This window comes from Dendronephthya gigantea, unplaced genomic scaffold (assembly GCF_004324835.1).
Source record: "Dendronephthya gigantea isolate DGI-Jeju-01 unplaced genomic scaffold, DenGig_1.0 000029F, whole genome shotgun sequence".
Classification (NCBI taxonomy): domain Eukaryota; kingdom Metazoa; phylum Cnidaria; class Anthozoa; order Malacalcyonacea; family Nephtheidae; genus Dendronephthya; species Dendronephthya gigantea.
The window spans coordinates 1,249,481-1,276,804 of NW_021163039.1; the positions used below are offsets into that span (position 1 = coordinate 1,249,481).

The 27,324-nt window shown below is 38.2% G+C and overlaps 1 protein-coding gene across 1 annotated transcript; it reads right to left on the minus strand.

The window, feature by feature from the left end:
- Window positions 1-6,109: 6,109 nt before the first annotated feature.
- Window positions 6,110-23,559, minus strand: LOC114524031 (kinase suppressor of Ras 2-like). The gene is made up of 20 exons (XM_028545142.1): window positions 23,307-23,559; window positions 18,139-18,282; window positions 17,080-17,224; window positions 16,275-16,511; window positions 15,387-15,524; window positions 14,540-14,600; window positions 14,362-14,445; window positions 14,090-14,175; window positions 13,420-13,809; window positions 12,854-12,887; window positions 12,606-12,681; window positions 12,406-12,501; window positions 11,906-11,991; window positions 11,316-11,400; window positions 10,923-11,011; window positions 10,385-10,481; window positions 9,850-9,992; window positions 9,114-9,242; window positions 8,481-8,610; window positions 6,110-8,057 (listed from the first exon to the last, which is right to left on the minus strand). The coding sequence occupies exons 1-20, from the start codon at window positions 23,460-23,462 to the stop codon at window positions 7,896-7,898; spliced, it is 2,568 nt and encodes an 855-aa protein (XP_028400943.1). The 5' UTR covers window positions 23,463-23,559; the 3' UTR covers window positions 6,110-7,895.
- Window positions 23,560-27,324: the final 3,765 nt, after the last annotated feature.

The window sequence follows — 27,324 nt, forward strand, 5'->3', positions numbered from 1 at the left end:
AGGCGAGAGAAATGAGGGTTTAAAGACGACGGACGAACCACGGGTGACAAGTCTCTGAAGGCGCAATTTCTTGACAGACCGCGACAAAATTGTAAGCATCCGTCGTAATCTAGTCATGTACGTTTTTGACGCACTTTTAAACGTTTAGCCAACGTATAGGACATTTCACAACGAATGGAGACAGGCATTTTCAAGCATGCACATTGTAAAATATTTGCTTTGGCCTTGCGCAACATTTCTAGCATAATCTTCTCTCTGTTAACTGTTTTACGGCCAACACCTGGCTTTAGCTAACGATTTCACCCTTTCCGGGGGAGGGGGGCTACCGTAGCCAAATTCTAATCTTGTCATTGCTAGTTGCGCGAAAGTCCTTTTTAAAGGCAGGCATATGGCATCCTAGGTAGCCTAAAATATTTGGGTCCAGATTCATTAATATTTTGCGGGCTGTGACGCGTGCAATTATCGTATAATAATTTATGCAGTATAACATTAAGACTGGATGTAAATATATCTGTCTGGGATACCTAGATGACATTAGACAATCGGGTTTCAGCGCCTTCAAATAACAATAAAACAATTGGTTCATCAAATGCCCAAAATACGCCGACAAACTTATTTCAAACTAAAAGTGCCTTCAAACTAAAAGTGATGTTACGAACTAAAAGTGCCTTCAAACTAAAAGTGATGTTTCGAACTAAAAGTGCCTTCAAACTAAAAGTGATGTTTCGAACTAAAAGTGCCTTCATCATGAGATTTGGCGTGAATGTATTTTTCTATAAACTACGTTCACACGTGATTGGACGAACCTGGGGAAGTCCTCCGGCTCACGCCGTAAAAACAACTAAAATTTTGACCGGTTCTACGTTCAGACACGTTCCCAAATTCTCCGGCTTCGTGTAAACTAGCCTGAGCTCACAAGATGTTGTATTTTGGATTATACTAAGTTTTCGTGTACAATAAACTGTCTTTTCCCAAGTAACTGGCAACGCTAAGCAAGACACAGGATAGGTTTTTTGATGAGTTTCGTACAAAATATATGTTTTTAAAATGGACAAAACCCTTCTCGACGTTTCGACCTGAGGGCCTTCTTCAGGAGAGTTGGTATGAAGGTTGGTATGAAGGTGGATGGGGGAGCATACATGTTTTGACCCCATACAAAACATGTATTCTCCCCTATTTATTTTCATACTAACTCTCCTGACGAAGGCCCTCAGGTAAAACATCAAGAAGTGTTTTGTCTATTTTAGGCAGTTGTTATACCACATTTGATGCTAAGTTTTTAACTTGATCTTAACTTTTGTATAAAGTACTTTTGTCGATTTTGTTAGTTGTTCTGACTTTGTACATACGCAGATATTTATGTAGATAGGTAGGAACTGATAAAGAACTTGATCATGTAAATTATGATAATTATATCACATTATTAGGTATTATTTATTCGAAGTAGTTTTTAGCTAGGTTTAAATTACAAAGAAAGTTGTGAGGGTTTGTGCTTGTATTAAAAAATCAAACGAAAAAAGAAGTGTAATATATAACAAAGTGAAATCTTTTATGAAAAGCAGCTTCGGGTGTGCCAGACACGTAAAACCTCAAAAGAGTCTGGATACGAGGTACACGGCGAGAACACAGTGAACTTTATAAAGACTGGAACGATAACTGCATGACTGTTATTTGGCCGCTATCGTGGGGGGTGAATATAGTAAAAAACCCAACCGAGAAATGCCGAAGTTTGTTGGACGCTCGTTCGTTTGAAGCTAGTTTAACTTTGAAAGGTGGATAACGGGCAGAAATCAACAAGACTTTCATGCTTTCATACATGTTGCGAACGATTGAACTTAAATCTGATAGGCAGTACGTGTAATTATAAACAATATTATTGTATTTATTTCGAAAAAACAAACACTTTCGTTTTCGTACGTGATAAAATGTACCGTCTTTCTTTACAGCATATAAAAAATAACTGAGGTTATTCCCCGCTAAATTGCATCAAGTTTTTCGATGCCAGTAAGAAAAAAGTGTGTTTGTAAAAATGTTTTATAATCATCCGTCGTTTGAATTTGTTACCCTTCGATCCACAGTATACAGTAAAAAGATAATTTTTTCTTCTCAAATTCTTCATTAATTCGTTGTGAAGACTTACAAATGGTTGTGTATTGAAACTTAAAAAGGAGAATAACACGGTGGACCTCAAAATATTCAGCGATAAGGTTTACGCCAATTCTATTTCGTAGAATACTTGAAATTCTAATGAGTTTTATTATCCATTCTTTGGAGCACGTGTTAGAACACGTGACGACCTTGGAACGGCGGCAGAGGGGGGCTTTTATCGGCAAAGGGAACGAAGAATGCCTACTGCAAGCACATTTATGATTTATCTGACCGAGAAATATTTGACGCGAAAACTTTTAAACCGACTCGGAACTACACGCTCAACGCGAAGTTCCTTGTACAATGAGAAAACAGGAAGTTCCTAAAACCCGGAATCATTATTATGTAAAATATTAATATTATCAATACGACGAAATCAGATGTATGTATTACATTATTAGTGCAGTTTGATGTATTTTGATAATGATTCATTGACATTGATCTTTATTGCGTGTAACGACATGCAGCTGCCCAAATATGCTAATAACTGTTGTTATATAGGTGCTGTGTATTTTAAATGTGATTGGTTCATTCGTAGTCACATGACTTCAAATAAATGCAATGTTTCCATAGGCGGCCCAAAATTGGCGGCGAAAACTTTTTTGGCAATTTGTCAAGTTTTCGCCGCCAATTTTGGGCCGCCTATGATGTTTCCCGCCAGGGAAACAAGCGAAAAATTGTTGCCCGCATACTGTCATAACAAAGTTTTTTGAAATGAAATTGTCGTTTAACATGTATGTTTTTGTTCCTATATAACAAAACACTTAATGTTCGCTACACCTCGGGAAATAGTGAGTTTTGTTTTCCCTCGAGTCTCAATGTTTCCCTCGATTTCGTCTCGGGAAACATTCAGACTCTTGGGAAAACAAAACTCACTATTTCCCTCGGGAGCATACATTAAGGGTATATTATGAAACAGTCAAATATCTAGACTATACAAATAAAGTCTAAACGTTTATCGTGAATCCAACTTCTTTGGATACAATAAAATATGCTTTTACAAAACTCCCGATTAGATTATCATAATCTCATATTACAATATTATAAATGCATCAGCGTCACTGAAGTTATCCTCGGTTTATTCCGCTGAGCTTTTCAATGCCAGTAACAAAAAGGGGTTTTAAACAATGCTTTGTAATATACTGTTGTGAAAACAAAGGTCGAACAAAGTGACCACATAATAATCCCCTTGTTGTTTCATTTGTTAAAAGCAAGAATTCACCCAAAGACAAATACATGATATGCCAAAACAAATAAAATTAACTTCGCCAATTTATAATTACGTTTTCAGAACAATTCTAATTTATTCAAAGTTTAGTTTACGACTGTTGACCGGCGACGAACAAACGATGAAAGCATTTAATAACTAAAGGACTTTTCAGGGAATTATGTATACTACTACCTGTCTTTAATTCTGGTTCAGAGATCGTCTGATACAATTGTCCTTGTCAACACTCAAAAGATATAACAACTGAGATGGAAAACAAACGCAACGTGCCAGAGAAGTTTCATTGTTTTCATTTACTTTTCATCGCATTGTTTTGTTGTCTGTCATCATCGCTTTCAAATGCAGCAAGTACTACAGACAATTCAAAACCTGTATTGAGCGTTGGAGACCGTTTTCTTTGCGCTGAAAACAATAAAGATATAACCATTCGTTGTACATTACAATATACAAATGTAAACATTACTCGTATATCCGGAACGTGGCATTTGACTTGGCGTATCCAAGGACAAAATGTTGACCTAAATTCTTCGATCTTCGCTCGAAATAATACAATGTCAATTAAATTAATCTCCAATTTGACCGTTGCTGTCAACTGGCCGAATGAAAAAGTATTCACATGTTTTGGAAGTTTGAAAGAAGGAAATGTACTACGTCCAAAACTGAATATCTCGTTAACAGTAAACGGTAGAAAGCCTTCGCAAACACAAGTTCAAGGCATCCGTTTTATAGACAAAAGCGTTTATAAAAGTGTTGAAGTTTACTGGAAACAAAGCGAGAATCTTGACGATACGTACAGTGTTCAATATGAAGTCGATGACGAAGTTTGGAGATTAGAAATAGAATGCTAACAATAGGCAACGATAAAATTGAGTGTTCTTATCGAAAGCACGATATTTACCGAGTACCAAACACAACAGGACGAATATGCTGGGTGTCTATTAATAAAAGACTACACTCCGAATTAGTAGAAAACAGGGTTAAAATAATTACGAAAAGAGGAAAATGTGAAACCGAAGGGCCAGTAAGAAAATTCAAGTTGACAAGCTACGATATTGGTTTGGATGAGAATCTGATTGTATTAATTCCTCCTACGGTTAGTTTGTTTGCAATCGAAGTTGCTAAGCAACAGGTGTCTATGACGTGGAATCATTCAAATTCAAAGCGTAAGAGTGTGAGGAGACGCTATTATCTCCAGTATACTTGTCCAGAATTAGGGGTTAAAAATGAGACTGAAGTGGAAGAGAAAGGCGAATTAATTATGCATAGTAGTGATTTCACTGTTTACAAACCGTACGCGATTTGTCACTTTTGCATCCAATTCCATCTAAAAGATTCTAAGGTTTTCTCGGAGCCAAGTTGTCGTTTAGCGAGACTGCACGAGGAACGACCGAGCGAGCCGCCGAGGATAACCTGTGATGCCGATTGTGCGACGAGCAACGACGAGCGTTTCCGTAACGTTACAGTCACGTGGTCTCTACCTGCGCGCAAGACCTGGAACGGTATTTTGACGAACGTGGCGATGAGTTATCGTCGCGCAGACAATATCTCCAGAAATGACGGCGTTGTCGAACAGAACGTCAGTCAAGGATTCACGACACTTCCAAAGTTGGAACGAAATATGAGTTACGTGGTGCAAACGGCCCTTTGCAATAGGGAAGGCTGCAGCGAGTTTGGCAGACCTGCAACATTAACCGCCTCACTGGAACAAGATACGGCCATGGATAATGTTAAATCGAGTAATCACGCCAACTCTTCGGTCCCCATCAGTATAGGATTGGCCACAGGGTCCATTTTCTTGGTAATTATCTTTATTCTCGGGTTGGTTTGGCAAAGGAGAAATAGCGCAAATTCACGGGCACGCCCTCCCAATTTACAGGAACCCGAGGATTATGTCAACATGAGCGGGAGCCGTGATCAGACAACCGATAGAGAATACCATGTTCTCAGCGAGTCAGTGACGACGTATTGATGGAACAAGGCGAAAGAAATGAGGGTTTAAAGACGATGGACGAACCACGGGTGACAAGTCTCTGAAGGCGCAATTTCTTGACATACCGCGACAAAATTGTAAGCATGCGTCGTAATCTAGTCATGTACGTTTTTGACGCACTTTTAAACGTTTAGCCAAGGTAGGACATTTCACAACGAATGCAAACAGGCATTTTCAAGCATGCACATTGTAAAATACTGGCTTTGGCCTTGTGCAACATTTGTAGGATAATCTTTTCTCTGTTAACTGTTTTACGGCCCACACCAGATTTAGCTAACGATTTCATGCTTTCCGGGGGGATGGGGGCTACTGTACCCAAATTCTAATCTTGCGCGAAAGTCCTTTTTAAAAGTCCTTTTTGTACAATAAACTGTTTCTTCCCAAGTAACTGACATTGCTAAGCAAGACACGGGATAGGTTTTTTGACGAGTTCCGTACAAAATATATGTTTCAGCTTGATCTTAACTTTTGTATAAAGTAGTTTTGTCGATTTTGTTAGTTGTTTTAACTTTGTACATACGCAGGTATCTATGTAGATAGGTAGGAACTGATAAAGAACTTGATGTAAATGATAATTAGATTATTAGGTATTATTTATTCGCAGTAGTTTTTAGCTAGGTTTAAATTACAAAGAAAGTATACACATATAGAGAGCACTTGGCTGGACGCCGAAAAAGTATTAGTAAAAAACTTCAAAAATTTGAAAAAAGAATTGTTAAAAGAATTGAGAACATGGGTTTTGTGTTAAAGAGGAATTCTACTGAGATTTTTTTCTGAAAGGCTATATGGTCTCACGATAGGTTTGTCAGGGCGCAATTAATGGTAATTTTGACCTCATTTCTGTTTAAGCCTGGTAACCATATGACGCCGACGTCGACAAAGTATTAGTGAGCTTAAGCAAGTGATGTTTTTGACCGGAAGTAAAGTTTTTATTTTTCACCAATCACAATCCTTGACCCAGTCTTTTGGCGTTACTCATGCTGTTTGCGTTGTCAAAAACGTCGCTTGCTTAAGCTCACTATTATCGTCGGTGATTATTGATGAGTGAAATCAACTTTGTAAAGAAGCGATTAAAAAAAAATTGGTGTAAAGATTTGCTTTAACCCAGGGTTAAGCTAACCGGCCTTTGAACAACCGGCGCCAGGGTTTTGTCTCCTAAATTAGCCTATGAAAAACGATGATGAAAAAAACATGACGACGAATTGGCGAGGGCAACCGCTTGATATTACAAGACATTCGAAATTTCCTTCCGATGACAAATATTACAAAAATTGTTTGATTTAGACTATGTACACTGTAATAAATAAGGAAAAACTAAAAAAAATCACCAAATATCATACGGTATAAAAAACATTGTGCTCAATTGTAGGTTATAAAATATTCGTGCCCTAAATTAAATTTACCCATACACGCATATATCAGCAGTCAAATGTCTCCTGTTCTGCGACTTTACATGGGTTGGAAGATGTTTTTGAAAATTGCAGAGACCGCCATGGGGTTTACGAGCCAAGCTTTGTTGCCGTTGTTGTTGCATGTTGGTAAAGGGGTTTGCGGGTTTAAATCGGTCGCAATGGCAACGTTAAAATGTTCAAGTTTTCTTTTTGAAATCTTTCGAAAGAACTTGCTTGATATGCCCAGCATGCATATCTATGTCTCGCTATCAACATGCCTTCTTAAGTTGAGAAATATGCCTTTGTTGAAAAAAATAGGACAGCATACAGCGAAATAAACTCGTCAAAATGAGGCCAGGCCTCCCTCACACAGTCATTTTGTTTTATCATGCAACGATGTGTTATGTGACTTGAAATAGTCTAGTTAAACATCACTTTTACTCGAATGGATTTGGAAATATTTGAACGCATGGTTTGAAAGAAACACCGATATATAACTTTATGTATATTTGATGTATATTTGCGAAGCTTTTATAGAGAATCAGGTTGCTGTAAACGCACGAGAAATCTTCAAGCAGAACAAGAGACAATCGATTGACGAAATTCACAAAATCTTTTCTGATATCACAGAGGCGATAGCTTTGCGTCTGATATAAAGAAACAAGCCTAAAAGCCTTTTTCGATTTCTAATATACACAAGGGTCTAAGAGTCCAAGCTAGATTTGCCATCCAAATGTGAAGTTCTTACACTTTCAAGTGACATAATCTCATAGTTTATATGCTAAACTTCGGATGAAAAAACAGTGTGTGTGCTCCCCCCTGTTGTCGACTAAAAATCCTCATTTCAAAATTTGGATTATTGTGAAAGGACGCAAGACCATTGACCTCCATATATATAAGTGGAGTAAGAAACCTTATAAAAAAGCCAGATGAAGTTTTAGTTCAGTACGAATTGAGTTCACTGACTTTGGCCCAACGATGTAGACACAAGTTCTCACTCCAGGTATATACGCAGCTCGCTGGCCGAACCGCGAAGGGGACTGAAACCCAAGTTGCATATGTACGAAGTAAATACATTACACATCCCACCATCCCGATTAAAATACGAATTATCGTCAGGAAATTGACAAGGAAAGATCTAAAAGTCGGCCTCAACCGCCCTCAGCATGTGCGTGACCGGCTGAGAAGGGCTGCGGTACAATCGGCCTTTTGTCATTGGGATTTTCTCCAAGATTTTCGAGATCAATTTAAAATCGGATCTCTTGTTAGGGTAGTACGACCAAAAATGGTTTATTAAGTCCTACAAAAAGGAAGGATGCAAATTAACACCTCGCGGTGGTAAACGGCCATCCCCCGCGGCGAAAAACTAGGGATTACGCGAAAAAAAACAATAACCGCAGGTTAGCCTTGCCAGACTGCATAGTTTAAGGCAATATTCAGACATAGCCAGTTATCTCTGTTCAGAATGACCTATCGTTCCAGTTTACATACGGTTCACTCACTCACTAGCAGTGATTAATCATCGTGGTAGCACTGATCTGATATTACACTGGATAAATCAATGTTACAATTACAAATCAAAAGGGATTCTAAGGGATCGTAGGGGTTATAAGAACACGCGCGTCGCCATCCTAAATAAAATAAGGCGCTTCGTAAAATGCACAGGAAAAAGTCAGCACATCGAAGGGTCTGGCCTGGCTTTATATAAACATAATCACAGTACCTTCATTTCTCTTGCGACGTCCAGTTTACTGAGAGATTGTTTCCTGCCCTTACCAACTTGATACACAATTGCTTCCAGAGGATATTCATTGAACGGCCAAGAACACGCCAAAAGCTCATAACATACGGTACTGAAACATATACAAACAATATGACTTCGTGCGGTACGAAACCCAGGAATCTATGTCGCTTTGCAACGAAACACAAGCGATCAACGCTAAATTAATATAATTCCAGGTCCAGGATTTTAAAGGTTATTTTTATGGTCATAGCAACGTTTCCCACAGTTTCTTTGTCCATCTTCGGGTGGGATCAGGGGCTGGTTGTATAAGATGTTTTAACTATTTTTGCATAGTTAAATCCTAGTTAACTCAGAGATAGACAACTCTGATTAGCCAATTCCGTCCTCAGAAATACACGACTCTGACTGGCCAATTCTGTCCTTAACTACAGCTAAAAGTTAACTAGCCTTTTATTCAACTGGCCCCAGGAGCATAAAAGATGCTGCTATTGTCGTGTAATTTCTTTTCAACGAATTCTGCCATATGTGGGTTCGCGTTGTTGACAGTTGCAGAAGCAATCAGAAGCTATATGAACTCGTTAAGAACTAAATGGTGTGAGAAAAATAGCTTACCCGAAAGCAAAGACATCCGACTGCTTCGTGAACAACCTTCGATGCAGCTTCTGACTCGGGGATAACGATTTGACGATTTCAGGAGCGAGATAGTAGATCCAACCGTAAGGAAATTTAACTGTACCTTGCCTAAAAATGGATAATCAGAAAATATGATCACAGTCATCTAAAAACAAGAACTAGAATCAAGATAACGCTTAGCCTATCTTACGTTATAACATCCACCGGGCCTTAAACCCTATTGAGGACACGCAACAGCATTTTGAATATAGCTAACAAAACTACCCTCTCGCTTGCGTTTGCAATGCAGTACTGCATGTCATATACATTTTCTGATTCACATAATGTTCTCTACTTTTGTTCAAAACTCTAAAAAACCTCAAAAAAACTCCAAAAGGCACTAGAATTTCCTTTCCCGGAGTTATCGCTCCAGTTGTTGTAAAGTTAACTGGTCTATTCCACATCGTATTGCAATTCCGCGTTTGAACGAACTCGCTCGAATTAGACTCCATACAACAGCTTTTACCCATTTTGAAGTTTTAACGTAATTTTCAACTAAGATGACTCGATAGATGTAGATATGGCTGACCGTAAGGTATAGTAGTTGCAAAGCATTCTGATCTTAGTAGTTTGATAACGTTGTGAAACTTAGGAAACGTCTATTGAGTATTGTACGGTTGCGAATATGTGTTGGGGGGGGTTAATTGTGGTCACAAGGGGGTAATGAGTCATGTACCTTGTTTGTTCCACACTGAGTCCTGCGGCAAGTCTGAAGTGTCCGAAGTCTGTTATGACAATTTTACTGTCGTTTTCGAAGAAAATGTTTTTACTCTTCAGATCCGCATGAACTATTCCACGAGAATGAAGGTAACTCATTGCCTAGAAGAAAATAGGAACTTCATTTTGAAGCCTATTTACGTAGTGTTGGACCATCTATTTAGGTTTCGTCCAAATCTCAATACCCGTATCAAACCTAAAATTGAAAACTGTTTGGGATGAAATTTGACTTGCTATATAGGCAGTCATCGAATTTCATCCGTAACACTAATTTAGACAAACTTTGCTTCGTATTTTTCAACACTTTGCAACCAAACGTTCCGATTTTACTAAATTTTTGATGCTCTTTCCAGCTGTTTATCTCAGAACTAATGTTCCTAGTTAAGGGGAAAATGGTCCAATTATTGAGCTAAGTTATTTCATTTAAAAACTATCCACATACTACTTCTTATTTCGTGTATACACGTGCCACTGACGATAAGAAAAAAACTGACCTGCGCAATTTGCTTCAAGATCAACATAACTTTATTGACTGGTAATGTTTCTTTAAACAGATGAACTCTCTTGTACAGATGGTGATCTTTGCACAAACTAAAATTGCGCATATAACATTGTGGATGATAGATAGTGCATGGACTCCACATTTCGCACACGTTTTTTGAAGTGTTTCGAGAAACAAGTTTTCCGGGGTCGGGTAAAAAAAAAAGGAACTTAAATCTTAACCGTAGTCGAGGACATAGGAATAGGGGAATCAGAATAATGTGTTTAGCGGTTAACCACAATTTAACTACTCGAAATGTGAGCAAAGAGTTTTATGCAACCGGTTCTTGGTTAGATAAAGACAAAGTGGGCGTAAGAATGTTATATCATGTTGTATGTATAATTATGAAAGTGTCAGCCGATCGAATATAATCAAACATAACAACTGGCTAACTGCAATTATTGTCAAATCAAGTTGACCCTCAATTTCATGTATGACGCCACATGAACAGGCCATGTAAGGAATAAGAGATTATTAGTCTATATGTTTACCTCGTAATAATCGCAAGTTTCGGAGGTTCCATACATGCACCCATAAAGAGCACGAGATTCTCATGTCTTGTCTTCCGGAATGTTTGTACCTGAAAATAAGAGCATTGAGTAAAAAATCATAAAACTATACCAGGCAGCCACACTTTCTCACTTCTTCCTTCCCGTTTTAGCCCCAAACAAAACTCCACAATCATATAATAAGCGTAGATATTGTTGACCGTATAAAGTCTGCGAAACAGCTTCAAAACATAAAATTCTTATATCTATATCTTTGTAATCGTATATGTTAACTAACACAGGTTGCATTTGAAACCAAGACTGGCATTTTACGGACCGACATCGTGGAGTTTATTGTCTGTTAATTTTCCGTTGAAATGCTCAAGAGAAACGAACCTGCATTTTAAATGCCTGCAGTTGTATTGCGGTCGGTTCCTTGATGTCGATAACTTTCACAGCGACCTGGCCATGCCAGTTGCCTCTGAAAGGAAAACGAAAAATTATTAAACGTTAATGTTAAAACCTTTTCAAATCTTTTCGACACTCCGTCTACGAATAAAATTATCCACAAACAATTGTACGCGAAGGAGAGAGTGAAATAACCATATGATCTGATCAGCACAAGAGTAATCAAGCATTTGAAATAAACGACCACTTTTTTATTACAAACTTTCGATTTAACTATAAGCCACCTTCAGTACGAATGAGATAATTGTTTACATTGTGAAATATATAAAGTAGAAATATGATTGAAATATATAAGGTAGAAAAATTTCGACCTTATAAATTTTACTATGTAAATAATTATCTCATTCGCACTGAAGATGGATTATTGTCGAAACAGGTTACCGATAAAAGAGTAAAATAAGCAAACCGCAGCCTGTTCGACCGACCTCGATTCGATCTTTAAATGCATTGGGCATTACAGAGCTAAGTAATATACACGAGAAACTTAATTGCATTGTATTTGCACGATTTTTTCTTACCTGTAAACCTCACCAATTCTTCCCTTGCCAATACAGTCTCCGAGTTCTATGTCGTTGAAGTTTACCGTCCATTCCGATAAATGACTCTATAAACATTTAAATTAAGAAAAAACATTAATTCAAGGAACTAACGTCTACGTCGAGTGGTTTTATCTGTTTCACTGCAAACGGTTTTGTCGAGGCAAAGAGGCCTCCATCGTGCGTTCTACAAAAACCCACTCACATCAATCGACCACACTCAACCCCTTCTTCAAACTGTCTCATACTAAGCTACTAACCAACTACTCCTGCCAATTCCCACCTAGGAATTCCACCCCCCTCCAACCAACTCCCACCTATTAACAACCCACCCATGCATTGTCGTATCAACTTCAATAACCTGCAGCTGCATTCCTCAATTACAATCACATACCTGAACCCCATCTACCAACCTCTTCAAAGCATTACCCAACTATACCCTCATTTACTATCCCTTATCGTCTTCTTTACCCCGCACTTACCCATGTCTTAAATTTGAGAATACTCTTTTCCGAATCATAATCCGATATCTGACTTTCAATACTGTCAACGCCTGGAGCATCGTCGTCTGAACCCCCCTGGAAAATAATATAAACACAAAGCTGGTACAAACGTTTAAAATATCGAGTCAAAAAAGTTGAAAAAAACGTTTCAGTTCCAGTAAACGTTCACATGCATTTACCGAGTCAGTAATTGTTGCATTGCTTTGCGTTGACTGTATGCTGTCTGACCTAGCCAGCGGACTCTCTGCTTGCTCACTACAAAATAGCAGAAATGAACACACAGTAAGTATTTAGCCAGCAAACGTTTTCATTGGGTTAATTAGAATGAATAGATTTCACTGAATAGATCTCTCTCTCAGAGCCTGTAATCTAGACGTGCTCTTCTTTACGGCATAGAGATAAAAAAGAGAAAGATCTGAACACTTACTTATCGCTGTCTGCAACATCAATAGTAACGTTGTCTGAAAAAAAAACGTTGCATTAGTTTAAACTGAGAAGGGACCTTCAACATAGTGCATATAGAAAGCTTTTGAAAGTTTGAAAGAGCTCCACTGCACATTATGGTGCTACTGAACTGGAAACAACCGATAGATATGGTTTAAAATCCAGTTCGAGAGTTCCTGGCAGTTTCTGCAGAAAATGAACTTCATATTATATATTTCTGGTGCCGGTTGTATAGAACTCTTTAACTAGATTTTGAAAAGTTAAATCTTTATAGTTCACTCAGAAATACACGACTCTGATGACTGATTGGCCAATTCTGTCCTTTACTACAGTTAAAAGTTAACTAGTCTTTTGCACAACCACAGTTAACTGTGATACAACTGCCCCCTGAAGATGGCTCTCGAGAGACCATATTTCGTGGGCTGATATATGTAAACAAAGTTTGTAAGACTGCATAGAGGGTCAGGCTTACAAAAAAACCAACTTGACTGGCAAGATGACTTTTCGAGTGGGGATCAAATTTGTTTATTTGTCTCAGACGCAACTTACCGAAAACAAAAATACCCAAGCCTTTCCGCCGTCGGAATGACCTGCTGGTAATAGTTTGTCGGTCGGACGTTTCGAAGTCACCTTGTGGCGGTGCGGAGGCTGGTACGGGTATGTACCCCGAGGGGGGAGGGGAGGGTTGGGGTGTGGACGCCGACGACGATGCGTTGTCCCCGGAGAAGACCGGGTCAAAAAGATGTGGCGAATACGGTAAACTAGGTGGGGGTTCACCGTACCCCCTCGTTCGATGGACAACGGAGTTTTGAAAGAGGTCCCCGTGACTCGTGTTCATAGGTAACCGGGGGGTTTCAACGGAGTTGTTGATATTTGAAGGCTCGGAATTCGCTCGTTTCGGCCGGACGCGAGATGGTAACGAACCATAGAACTTGTTGTCTGAAATTGAAGAACGATAGATTTTTACTACTTTTTTTAAGACTGAATGGGCGCACTAAAGTATTGAATTGATTGGCACGATTTTGAAATCTCATCAAATCGAAATCTTTAATGAAGTTGAATTTATGAACGTGTCAGTCACATTATAAATCAAGCTTTGAAGCATCTTGCGAAATACAGTTTCCAATATTTCGTAATGTTACTTTTAAAACGTTTTAAACTTGGACTAGTAAGATATGATGTTATTGATGACAAAGATGCGAGAATTGTGACGACTTACTTCTCTCCATACTCCTCGCCATATGCACGAACCTACAGCCGTACATTGGTAAACCGTTCTTGCAACAATTTCTGTGAAATTTCAATCTGTCAAAAAATTATAAATTAGACACGTCATATCTTGGAAAAGAGTATAGCATTTGGCAAAACACGATGACGGTGAAAGATGGAAGAAACACACTTGCCACAATAATGCACATCAGCCGAATAACTCAATTGGTAAAGCGGCAAACAGTCTACAGACCCTAAATTCTTCAGTTATTTCCCACCTACCCGCATTTTTTGCACTTGACTCCACGGAATATTTGTTTCTTGCAAAAATCACAATGGCCAAGCATCATGTGCTTCTGTGAGAATCTTAAAACAACGAGATTGATGATGATGATTTTACTCCTAAAATAAGATGAAGTCATGTTCAAAATTACATGATGCATGGTTGATCATTACTTACTTATGCATGTCGCCAAGATTAATTCTCGTTGGTGTCTTTGGAGAGCTGGATAAGTTGTTATCTAGATCGAATAAAATGGAACTTTTGATCAGGAAGTTCGAAACGATAGGAATCAGGACGAAACGACATAATTAAAAGCAAATCATGAATTAGAGACAAATCATACTTTTTTCAATCATTGTTTTCGATAAAATAATAAATTTAAACATTTATGGATCCGTCTTATGAAGCTAATTGTACCATTCTAATTATATTTTCAATTCAAAACAGTTTTCATAAAACCCGGCGACTAAGGAGCAAACGCATCTTTCAAAGATATGCGTAAAGATTTCTTTTTAAACGATCAATCGAAGATGAAGCGGAAATATCATCAGTTTGGGAGAAAACTCCATAGTGAGTTTCGCTAGATGCCATGTGGTTCATGATTATATGAATGGCAGAGATTCTCTCTGTCAGACATCAACAGATAGCGACCTTCAAGTCAACATGTCACAAATATGTCAATAAACCGTAGTTAATGTTCGGTAAATAGACTCTGTTGTGGTCAGTTAGCTTTTCTACCCAATCTGGTAAGCGTTGGTAGGTCTAATGCTTCCAGAGAGAAGGTTGAAGGTTCCCCTTTTTTCGCAACAGCTTATATCCGAACAAGGGCGGCTCAAACTGTTCTGTTTGTTAGTCTAAATTATCTACATTTCAACAGCACCTCTTCTTTTACACGTGTTAAGAAAATGGACTTGCTGTGGACTTATTTAAACAGTAAAATTGCTGGAACAAAGCACGGATTCGTCGTCTTCACAATCTACGCCCTCCCAGGGTGACGTGTAAAGTTAGCGATATTATTACTTACTATGATTATTGTCGTCGTTTCTTTCGCCGCTCAGGTGATCAACGCTCCCACTGTGTGGCAATGTTATCCACAGATTCTTGCCTCTATTCTTCCCCAGACTTCCTCCAGGAGGAAGTGGATCAATATTTGGTTTCCCCGCTGTGAAAATGAAAATTTGCTAATATTTACTTTATTAGCCGCCACAAAATGAAAATAAAAAACGAAGTTGAAAAATTCTGTAAAACACATTTCGTTTGATGGCAAAAGAATAATATTTGACTTCGGTCTTCAAATTAATATTACTGGATTTTTCCTATACACAGGTAGGTGGTAGTCTGGGGCTAAGGACGACTTGTGGTTTAGTTTAGACTTATCTAAAGCAAAGTCCAAGAAAGAGCATACTTGCATTAGTAAAACGGCCGAGTTTGGCGCCGAAAAGTTGAAAAGAGGGGAAAATATGGCCATGTAGAGTTGGCAAATTTTGTATACTTTTGTATTACGGACGGAAGCGTTTAATTACGTTTGGTAATCATCCGACGGCGAGAAAATTTCGGGATTAACAGTACGTTTTTCGGGATTAAAAACTAGCCACGGCGGCTCACCCAATTTGGCAAAATTTTCAACATCACAAGTGCTATTAATCCCAAATCGTACGAGCAGAATCGTATGGTTATTTGTTTACTCAATCGTAAAATTATTGAAGACCTTTGTCGAGATCTTTAAGGACGTAATTTTGAACGCAAGGATGAATATTTTTTGAAACTTCCCGAGTTTCATGAAAATGTACATGAGAAATTAGACCTATATTCCTTGAAATTTGAACAACCATATCATTGAGTTGATTAGCTAGTGCTCATGATGTTAGCTGGACCATCAAATCTACAATAAACGAAACAAAAGAATAAGTACCTAGATCTTCGGATTTACTTCTTTTCATGGGTTTTGGCGACTTCCTGGGACTGATGGCTTGCTCCACGCCGCGATCGGAGCCTGGTGTCAAAGGAGCGTCGTCCGTGTTTGTAATCGAAGACTGGGACGAAGAACTGGTCGAGTTATGTTGGACACTATTTTCCTTGCCGTAAGACCAGGAATACGAGTTTGTCTTTTCGTCCTTCATTCCTTCCTTGCGACCTTCTTTACGTTGCTCTACAGGGAGGATAAAAGAAGTTGAACAAAAAAAATTGGCAGAATCTGGTAGAATGTAGGTATGGATCAATCAAAACAAGGGGCCGGTTGTAAGAAAACTGGATAGCTCTATCCACCGGATAGTGGTTTTTTAAATCGGTCTAAAATTGCCCGCTGTTTGGTATAACTTTGATTAAATCTTAGTATTCATAATCGCTGCATGGTGATCCTCTTTAATAATTGTCAGTTCAAAAGCTGTCATTTCACTGCTTTTCCAACGTTTTCATATCGGCTGAAAGAATCACTATTCGGTGGATAGCACTATCCAGCTTTCGTACAACCGGCTCTGGATCCAGCGAACCATTGGGGGAAGGAATTGTGGATTAGTTTATAAAAGAATATCAATTCTTGTCGCCTCTCCAATTTTAGATTTCCTAATCACTGTTACTAAATACTATTTGCAAGGCAGTGGTTGGAATATAAAAAATATAAATAAAACGTCACCCATTGAAAGAAGCTGAATGCGGTTATGCTTTGAAAGAGAAATATGAACATAGAGAAGCAAATATATTCATGTAAGTTGCAGTACCTGTTAGCTTTCGTAAGTGACTCAGAGCTGAGATTAGTTTCCAGGCATCGTCACTATTTGCGTCACATTTGACAAGAACATCTCGTAACTGATTTTCAGGAGCGGCCAGGAGGCTGCCGAAGCTTCCATATCTCTCCAATATAGCCTGTGAAGAAAAATCATTGTAGTTCATTTTCTAGAGATTTGAACTGAATGGCCGTGCAGGAAAGCATTGATTTTAGGAATAGAATTGGTAGGCTCAAGTCAATTATTCAGCAATTATTCGCTGAAGGCGAGGTGAATATCGCTGAATAATGACAAAGGAACGGAGGGAAATACTATACAGGTAAAACCCACAGGTTGTTCCCGATTGGAAGAGTAGACAATGTTGTGCAAAACAGGAGCAAACAATGTTGTGCAAAACAGGAGTAAACAATGTTGTGCTGCACCCCACGAGTATGGCTGTTATCAAGTTGAAGCAAATTGTTGAAGCCTGAAAAGCTGCTGCAAATCGATAACAACCATGTTCGTGGGGGTGCAGCACAACATTGTTCTGTTTTCATCAACCAGGAACAACCTGCTTGTTTTACTCGTGTACTTTTCGATCGTCGCAAGACTTTGAGATTGATGCAGAACCTGATGCAAACTGAGACCCCAAACATTAAAATACATCGTTCCCCAAAAGGAATCCTTCCTGGGGTTCGCGTGTTGTATTAAATATTTTAAATTAGAGCTCCGGAAGTTCATTATTTCTGGCTTCGTTTTTATATTAGTTACTATCCAGTGTGCTATGAGATCAATGGTTCAAAGTTAATTGATCAAAGGTTAGCGTCTGCAATTGGCCCAAGGCGCACAGTATGCGTTTAATTCGCTACTTGGGAGAGTAATTGATAAAAACAGTCTTCCATTCAGAATGAAAATGAACAGGTAATCATGTGACGTTTTCGTGCAAGTCGCCTAATTGTCTCCAGGCGCACAGCATGCTAATTCGCTTTCCGGGAGGGCAGTTTTTAAGGACGGAGAGGGCCATTCAATGACACGTCCGACTAAAAAGCATGTGTGGGTTAACAAAAAACCAACCTTTACTCCGCATGAAGCGATCCCGACGACGTTGAGCCATTGCTCAAGTCGTGGATATTGATGATAATCAAAGTAGTTTGTACACTGAGCTTCGATCTGCTGACGAGCTTCGAGCATGCGCGAGAACAACCTCACAAGTTTTGCCTGCAAAATAAAATATCAAATTTTTAAAGCTACGGATGTCAGATTGGTCAAACAGTTTGTTTACATACGGACTTGACCTCCACTTTAAACTTATTTATTTTAAAGATTGCGTGTAAACTCGGGGTATTTGATGGCGAGGTAGCGTAAAATGAAGAAATTGTAGCCCAGTAAAGTTAGTTTTGTACTATTTTCGAGAGAATTTATCAATTTTCAGAGCCATATAAAAGAACTAAATTCGGTGATTTAGGAAGCCATATTTCTTTGCGTTCTTGCTGTGAATTGAGGAGGGCGTTTTTGAAAGCTATGGCGAAACAAGACGAGATCGTTTTGAAAGATGATACAATTTAGAACAGTGATTTTAAAATAAGGAAAGTACGACGTTAGCAAATATATTCAATTTTTTTGGAAACTCATGCGCGATCAGTCAAACGGTATTCTACGTCATCTAATAGCTGCTTTTAGAATATGCCAGAGGGTTGTTTTATTCTTCATGATATTACGCACAGGTGTTCGGATTTCATGTCATTTTCCGCCATTATGGCTGCAGTTCACAGCCACTTTGTACTCAGTACTTATCAAAACCTCCGGTTGTCAATGCGACCGGAATGACGTGAAAATTGAAATGAATTGTCGTCGACGGTTGAACGTGAAAGACGTTCGCGGAAAGTCGTCAAACCGATTTTATGAGCACACTAATGAGGATAAATTCAATAAGTAAACAGAGCCTGATGAACAAACGTTAACAAAAACCCGTGTCCCGCAACTGTATTTCGAGTAAATCCGATTAGTTGAAGTTTCTCGTTTTGTTCAAGTGCGTTCTATTTATAACACGCTATACAATTTTAGACCGGCAATATGGATTCATAAAATAGAGGTCAAAACGCTAAGCAGTCAGCGAAATTATCTGTGCTTATGGGCTTTTTATAATCGTAGACGAAAAACACAAATCAAAGACCAAAATCATCGTACGTCTGGTTTCCAACACTCTGGTCTTGTGTCTTCATGTCGAAACTTTGATCCTTATATACTCTAAACATGACGTCATCTATCAATCAGATCTAAATATTCCTTCCAAAAGTTGTAAATTTCACATTGTTGTGATTGATTGCTAACTTGTTGTAAATAAATACTAGTCTTGCTTCATTTTTAAAAATATATAATTCTTAGGTTTGTCGCCTTTACATAACTTGCCGGAAGATATAATATTAGAAGCGTTATTCTGTCGACGCTTTTGACGTTTTTGTCCAAAAATTAGCCTGCTGACGTCAACCACGAGAAAGACACATATTCCGGAAGTTCTGAATACGGTACAAAGTGCCGGTTGTACTAGCCAGGATGCAGAAGGTACCAGTCAGGTTGGCGTGTCTTGGCGTCAGATTCGCCTACGATGGCGTCAGATGGTGTAGTATTACGCATAGGATTTAAAAAAAGGTGGGCAGATTCTCGCAAAGATCTAGACTATTTTCTCATAAACTTATGATAAATTTGGCGGCTATAATCAGAGATTACTCTCTAAGGTACAATGATAATAAGTTTGTACAGTGATAAACAAGATTTGTGCGGTGATAAAGAGATTTTGTACAGGATCAAAAAATATATTTGTCATGTATTACTTTATGCTTACACAAAGTCACTATACTCAAACCCAAGTCAAATCTAGGCCATTCTCAACATATTAGCATCAAATGTTGGTATAACAACTGCCAAAATAGACAAAACACTTCTCGACGTTTCGACCTGAGGGCCTTCGTCAGGAGAGTTAGTTAGTTAATTAGAGACTAAAGAAAACAATCCATGTTTTGGCCTAGAAGTGAACCGATCTAAACGCCTTGTGTTATCGATACGCGCTATGTAAAAGAAAAAAATATGAAAACTAAGACAAAATAAGGTAAGATCGAGGGAAAAAATTCCCGCCGAAAATCCTAAACCACCAAAACGCCAGTATCAGCAAAATGCAAAACACCGCCTGTTTGGCGCGAAAATTTGCTGCGAAAACTGATGGGAGCCTTCTCGAGAGGAATTTGGTCATTTTGGTGGAGTATATTTCAATAACACAAACTTTTACGTACGTTTTCTTTCTATGTTTTCTTTCTACGCAGGATAGATTTTACCAATGGAATATATCAATTTTGTGGGTTGCCATGGAAAATGTTGGGCAATAATGAATAGATTTAAGTTTAGTATTTTGTTAAGTTTTGACCTTGTGACTAAATGGTTCGTTATATCTACGTTTCGTGAAACCTGACTTTCTACGAAGACAAACCCATTGCCCGTTAGGTTAAGTAAGGCTTATCAAGTGGTCAGGTCTTGTCGTAAGGTTTGAACTTCAAGTTTCCAAGTTTCCAAGTAACTAAACTGAATAGACCAAAGAGAGAGTACAAATATAGATTTTAAAACAGTTGCTAAATAATTTATATTAGTGGCCAGACCGTGTAATATCGTCCATTTCACAACAACATGAACGTTTTACAGTAATTTTTCAGGTAGAGGTGGTATTGTGATATCAGCCAAACAGCAGATACTTCCAAATAAATACCAAAATATCTAACAAATGCTTTAAAAATTTTAAACCCAAAACAAAAAGTTGCTAAAGTAAGGGGAGAAGTCTCAGAGGTGTGTACTCTGGTAAAAGTCGGTTCAGAAGCAGTTCTGATTGGTTCATAGCCACGCTTTGAGTCACATGTCTGGACACACTATCCTTCGATTTTGTACTCAAGGCAAACATTCTTGTGGGCATTTGCAGTATAATTTTACTATGCGGTAATTTAGAAAGAACAGGTGGGAGACTAGGAATACCAACCCAATTATTAACCCCCCACCCTATAGACACAAAACTTGTTTTTAGAATGTTAGCTTAGTCCAGGAAAGAAACTAGATTTCTTTTCAAGACTGTTGCATCACTTACATGGATAAGGAATACAGAAATTTGCAGATCTTTTAGTAGAAAAGTCCAATATATATATATTGCTGAGATCAGACAGAGTGATAATCTTAATTAACATACAATAACAAACTGAGTAGACTTTACCATTTTAAATAATTCTTTCATTTTGTAACTGTTTTTGTATGGTTTTTCGGACAATATTTTGGTTATTAGATACGCAGAAAAATAATGTAATATCCACCCATATGTTACTAAGGCAACATAATTTTTCAGGTAATTTAAAGTTTGAAGGACAAGGTATTGAAACCAAAATAGCCAAAAACTGGCAGATGGCAATGACTGACATCAATGCATTTATATCCTTGTGTGAAAAAAATACTCCATCAAACTAACCAAAAGTCCACTTTTACTGATATATTATCAAAAGCAGAAGATTCCTCCTCTGCACATAGGTTAAGATCTTGCTTTATTTTGTTAATTCTGCTTGACAACCCAGCTATTTTTGTTATTCAAATTGTCAAGAAAAACACCCACATATAAATGTTTAAGACTTCTGTTATTGCTCAAAATTAAAAGGCACTTTCTCTGATTATTACATGGAGAATTTTCAGGAGATATTAATCCTTTGTGTCATGAAGAAGTCTTTAGATCTGGCTATCAAAGAGCACTTTTGCCTAGTCATGCTTTTAGGAAATAATAATATTGCTCATATTCACAATCACACATATCATAAAGTTGTCATATTTTTCCACAGGGAAACAGAAAAGCAACACAGAATGAATTTAGGTAATGTATCTTTGTGCGATTATAAAAATCCCACGTTTAGAAAAATCACAGTCTAAATATACTTTTAATCAAAACAAAAACTCAGCACATTTTTCATGAACTGTCCCAATATAGTTGTGACAAATTTTAACGCTATTAAATATCTATAATTTGAGCTAATTATTTCCTTCGTTGAATGCTCATGGATTTGCAGTGATAAAAGGACTTCATTGTGCCTTCAAAATGCATCACCTACGTTTTCGTGGGAGCTTAAAATTCCGGCCAGAAGACAATAAGCTTTTAGGCAAAAATACTTTGCAGAGGTTAACAAATTATAAACAAGGAACATGTACTGAAATGTAATGACGCCGACAAGAATTTTTAATTCGGGAATAAATGATCTTTGAGCCCAGCAACAAAATTGTGTTGTGGAGACAATAAATAAACGAGACCATTAGTCCAGTTAAACGCTAAACCTTAGTCAAAAAAGCCCGAAACAGTCCTATTCTAAAATAACTTGGATAACTTTTACATTCTACCCGCACAGCTGTTTCGCCGGTTGCTGACAGCTGGACGTATAACCCAGCACGAAACGATATCTTGTGCCACTTTTTTATTGTTATTTAGTAATTTTAGAAAATCGATCGAAAACGGGAACTGGTGTACAGGGTGCATTGAAGCCAATAATGGCAAGAAACGATACAGTAGTAGCCTCGAATATCTCTTAAAACCTCGCTGTAAACTAAACGTATTGTTATGATAACATCTCGAATATACATGCATTTATATTTAGCGGGCTTTGGGGTCTTCAAATGGCAAATAGGCGACGTACTACAACTCAATAACACACTTAAAACCTACAAAATTATGATTGTAATAGACGAATGAAACATCACAAACACTCGGATAATATAATTTGAAAACCTAGGGGCACAATTCAAATATATACCGCAAGGAATTCTTCACATTGTAAAGCTAAATTGTGACCAATAATAAACTGGATTAACTCGGCATTTTGGATGCTTCAAGATCAAACCAAGCAAAGAAACGTACGAATTCAACAAGAACTGCGTACAAAAGTTCCAAAATATACTATTTCGAAACGGAAAGGGTGAAAAGTGTCTCATCTACTGTACAAATAAAACGGCATTGGTTTGACAGAAAGGAAGCTGAACCGAATTTGGCTGTAATATTTTGCCAAATATATCGTAGCCTGGACTCGACCTAAATAAAATAGTACGCCTGTATTTGTAATAATTGCAACATATTTTGCAGAAAAAGTTGCAATTAGAACGGATTGCCCGAAGGAAACGCGTTCTATTTTATAAGACCAATTAAGCTCGCCGTATATTTTAAACAAATATGCGTCACAAACCTCCTGATCGCGAATTTCTTGCTGAATCAGATCGCTTGAAGTGGTGCATTGTGTACGAAGGCCGTCCAAATTCGTGGCACTGATGTCGATCATTCGCTGTAAATGATTCATGTTATTTACTTGCACGACGCAAGCCGACTCGACGCTTCCCGCCATTGGTGTATTCGAGCAGTTTCCCTACGATTTGTAGCGAATCATGTCTTCAAAAGGACAAAATTTGTTCCGAATACGATTGTCGTTTGCCGACATGAAATGAAAATGTCACGTGACCATAACATACCAAAGGGGCATTTCTGTCAGTTGTGCAATTTGATTGGACATTTGATCTCTAAGCGTTGTCTGGACGAACATGCGAGCACGCACTCGACGGTTCGACGGATTGAGCACGTCAAAGACGATGACATGATGATATGCTATGTCCCAATGATCGACGAAATGGGTCAAGTTCGCTTTTTCAAACGTCAATGGATCCTCGAACGTCAGTTCGCAGCAACGCATTGGAGCATGTACATCGCCTTCACCTTTAGTGCCACGTCCTTGATATTTATTTTGGCCCCCAATTGACAATTGTCAAATACTGTGTTTTTATTGGGGGGAAATTCCCTGCAAAGTTCATTGTTTGGGTTTTAATAAGATGGAAACTTGCATATCTTCTATCTCTCCTAAACTATGGGGAGTAGGGACGAGGTTGCGGCATCCCCTTTGACCAACACTGGGCGTGACCCGCAAAACCCAAAATTTTCATGCATTTTACTGTAATTCAGAAGTCGCAATACCTTGCAATTCGTTGTGACTCTGATGTACGGTTATCAAGTATCGATTTGCACAAAATAGCACATATACAACGAATTGCGACATGAGTATTGTAACCAATTACGACACAGAAAAACCAGCTTTTACATTTTGTCTCAACGTAGCTCCGACAAGCGGAAAAATCTTAATCCTAATCTTAATCCATACAAAAACTTTGCCATTGTGTGGGTGTTGAATGTGCGTGGTTGCATCATCTGGCTTATCAACAAAAATCAGTCGCAATTCAGTCAACTTTTTAAGACATGGATTATATATATATACTCCAACGCTGGACTCAAGTCTATGAACTTTCACGAGGCAGAATATCTTTCTCGGAAGAGTCAGAAAGTTGAAATCGTGTCAATCGTGACTTGCTTGACGCAAATATTGGTTTCTCCAAATATCTTGTTATGTCTGGCGCCCAATGCACGTACACACGTCACTCGTGACAATTTCAACCTACACGTATTCCTAGTCTGGGCACGAATTTGAAATTTTCCGTCATTCCGACTCATTCGTGTCGCACGAAAAATATCTCAATTTGGTTCGCGCAGACTAGAAAACGTATGAAAGACGTTGCCAGTATCAGTACTTGACATTGGTCCGCGATAAGTACTTCAGTGAAGGTTTCAGTGAGAAATTGTTCTCGCTTTACTATTGTGTCTGCGGAAGAGTTTTTTTTTCTGACAGACGATAAAGATTTCAGTCAAGGAGTTGTGACCTAAGTCTAATCTTAGGCCGAGTTGTTCAACCATGGGCAGTTAAAGAAAAGCTTTTATTCTTGATTAGTTAATTTGACAAAAAGCCGGCATAGGCGTACAGGCCCAAAAAATTGGTGGATGTATGTTTTCACAGAGAAGTTGCCCTATGTAAATAAATTTTGAGTACAAATTGTCAGAGCTATAACGAATTCTGCCCAGTTTGAGGGCCAGAAAGTTATTTCTTTCGGATTTAATAACTTACAACATATATCGACTTCTTCACTATTTTTCCGGACACACGGCTAATTTTGAATAATTTAGAATTCGCGTTATGCGGTGTTTATTTAATCTATACTATAGTCCGTCCGCGCGGTACACAATATCATAAATATCATTTGACAACAATGAAACACATTCAATTCCAAAATTTGACACATTCGCTAATCCGACCTCATTACTGAATATATCCTACCGCTTATTCTACTAACTGGGAAAATGATTTATGAGATCTTTGTCACAAATGTAATCTTTGGACTAATGGAAACCAATTTTAGTTCAATATGCCGGTAAACTGGGCCGGGAAGTGGCGGCTAAATCAGCAGTTAGCTACTTCAAAATCCCTGATTGTGTTTTGTAACTTTCGCCAATAACTACGATGCGGGAGGCAAGCTGAAAGTATTGATAGCAATACTATATTTAGCTTCACACCGGAGGATATCTTGGAGCATTTCCAACCAAAGGCTGAAATTTTAAAGCCCGGTCAACAGGGCTGTGACCCCCCTTAAGAACGTTCAAGAATTTCTTAAATCGATTTCTGCTTAATGCTTCGGGGATTTTCCAAGTCCCAGATGTGATATTCAAAGTTAATCATCTACAAAAAGAGCGAGATGGCCACCCGCGATTTTTTTGCTGGAAACAAATGTTCTCATCAGCTTTCCCGAAGACTTATTGATAACTGCCTGGGATTTCGAGAGTTTTAATCTTCAGCAGATTACGAGTTTTTAAGAGCAGTTTTTCATGACTTTAGCGCTGTTCTCAAGAGGCTAGCAGATTAATGAAAAATGAATTATATATTCCAAGACAATGGTCGCTCAAGGACGCGTGGATTCAAAGGTTTTTACTTCCGTTTTTTGTACTTTTATAATAACAAAAGTGGTTTTAAAGATTTCTTGTGGGTGGTTGCAGCTTTCGTGTTAGCACGCGGAAGTGTGCGTGGTCACGCGAACTATTTTTGCGACATGTTTAGGATCAAAAGATTATGATGAAATTTGGCTTTACTTTTCATTTTTGAAGTGCGGTTTGCCCACACGTATGACGTTATGACCTTGCCTTATGCCACTGTGACAATAGGATTGACTTTTGCAACCTAAACATTTTTTAATGAGCAGTACTACAAACAGTCAGTTCTTCTCTCGAAAAAATAAATGCTGCATGCGTGAACTCTGTAAGTGGCGTTAATTTTTTATCACCACTACCTCTTGCTAATCTGCAGTGCCTGTGATTGGCTCATTTCATGGACATATCACATTTGATTGGCTCGTCACCTCAATGTTAGTGCGCTGATGTAAGGTCCGCCTAAAAAGTCTGACGGTCTGCGACGTCGATAAATCTCATGCGCTAATATCAAGTAGCTCCAATAACATTTTCGAAAGAAGTTACCCCTTTTAAAATGATGTAATGCATGTCAGCATGTAGCATTTTAATCAAAGTCGTACGTGCGCGATAGGGCATACACCTCACCTGTATTCATTTCAGTTTTGACTCCCCTCACTACCCAAGTAATATCGTTAAACTTAACTAAACCAAAACCTTTATCAATACGAAGTGTAGTTTATTTTGAATTATGTAACACCAGACTGGCAGTCGAGTTTATATCAAGTTTTATCAAGTGATACTTCGCAAGAAAATTGTCAAGGTTAATTATATGAGGTAATATTCATTATAGGCATACAAAGAATTGGTCTATTGGAATAATATTTTTGCAAATATAATTTTGGAGCTAAAAGCTACAGAAGACATCTAAGAATAGGACTGAGCGGTCTTACAGATGGTCCTTAGCTTGCAAGGACGAAAGTGCACACTCAGTTTTTGGAATGTGTGAAAGCAATTAAGCTCTTGATATTAACTTATTAAGTACTTGAGTAGGTGCACATTTAAATACAATACGATACTAGTGTTCCCGACGAATATTTTCAAATATTTATCTTAGCATGCAAAACTCAAGCTGTATGGAAACAGACGTGATCAGCATGTCTCACCACTGACATATTTCAATTTCACTATAGTAGTTTTCCGCTCCGTGTACAAATCTTTCAAGTGGGGATCGAAACTGAGATAAACTAACTCTAAATCGTGTCCATTAACTTATCAAATCAGAATTTGAAAGTTCTCTCATGCTCGTTGACATTGCGTCTCGAAGCAAAGTGATGAAGTGCATTTTCTAAAAAAAGAAATGAGTTGGCTGAAAGCAAGAAGAAACCAAGGAAACAGTCGAACAAAAATATCGAAGATAGACGATAATTAAT

Excerpts from the sequence above, each read along its gene's own strand:
- LOC114524031 (XM_028545142.1), bottom strand. The coding sequence starts at position 23,462 with ATGGCGGGAAGCGTCGAGTCGGCTTGCGTCGTGCAAGTAAATAACATG. Across the intron at positions 16,512-17,079 it reads TCACTTACGAAAGCTAACAG|AGCAACGTAAAGAAGGTCGC; the intron begins GTACTGCAACTT and ends TCCTCCCTGTAG. Across the intron at positions 9,993-10,384 it reads TCTTGAAGCAAATTGCGCAG|GCAATGAGTTACCTTCATTC; the intron begins GTCAGTTTTTTT and ends ATTTTCTTCTAG.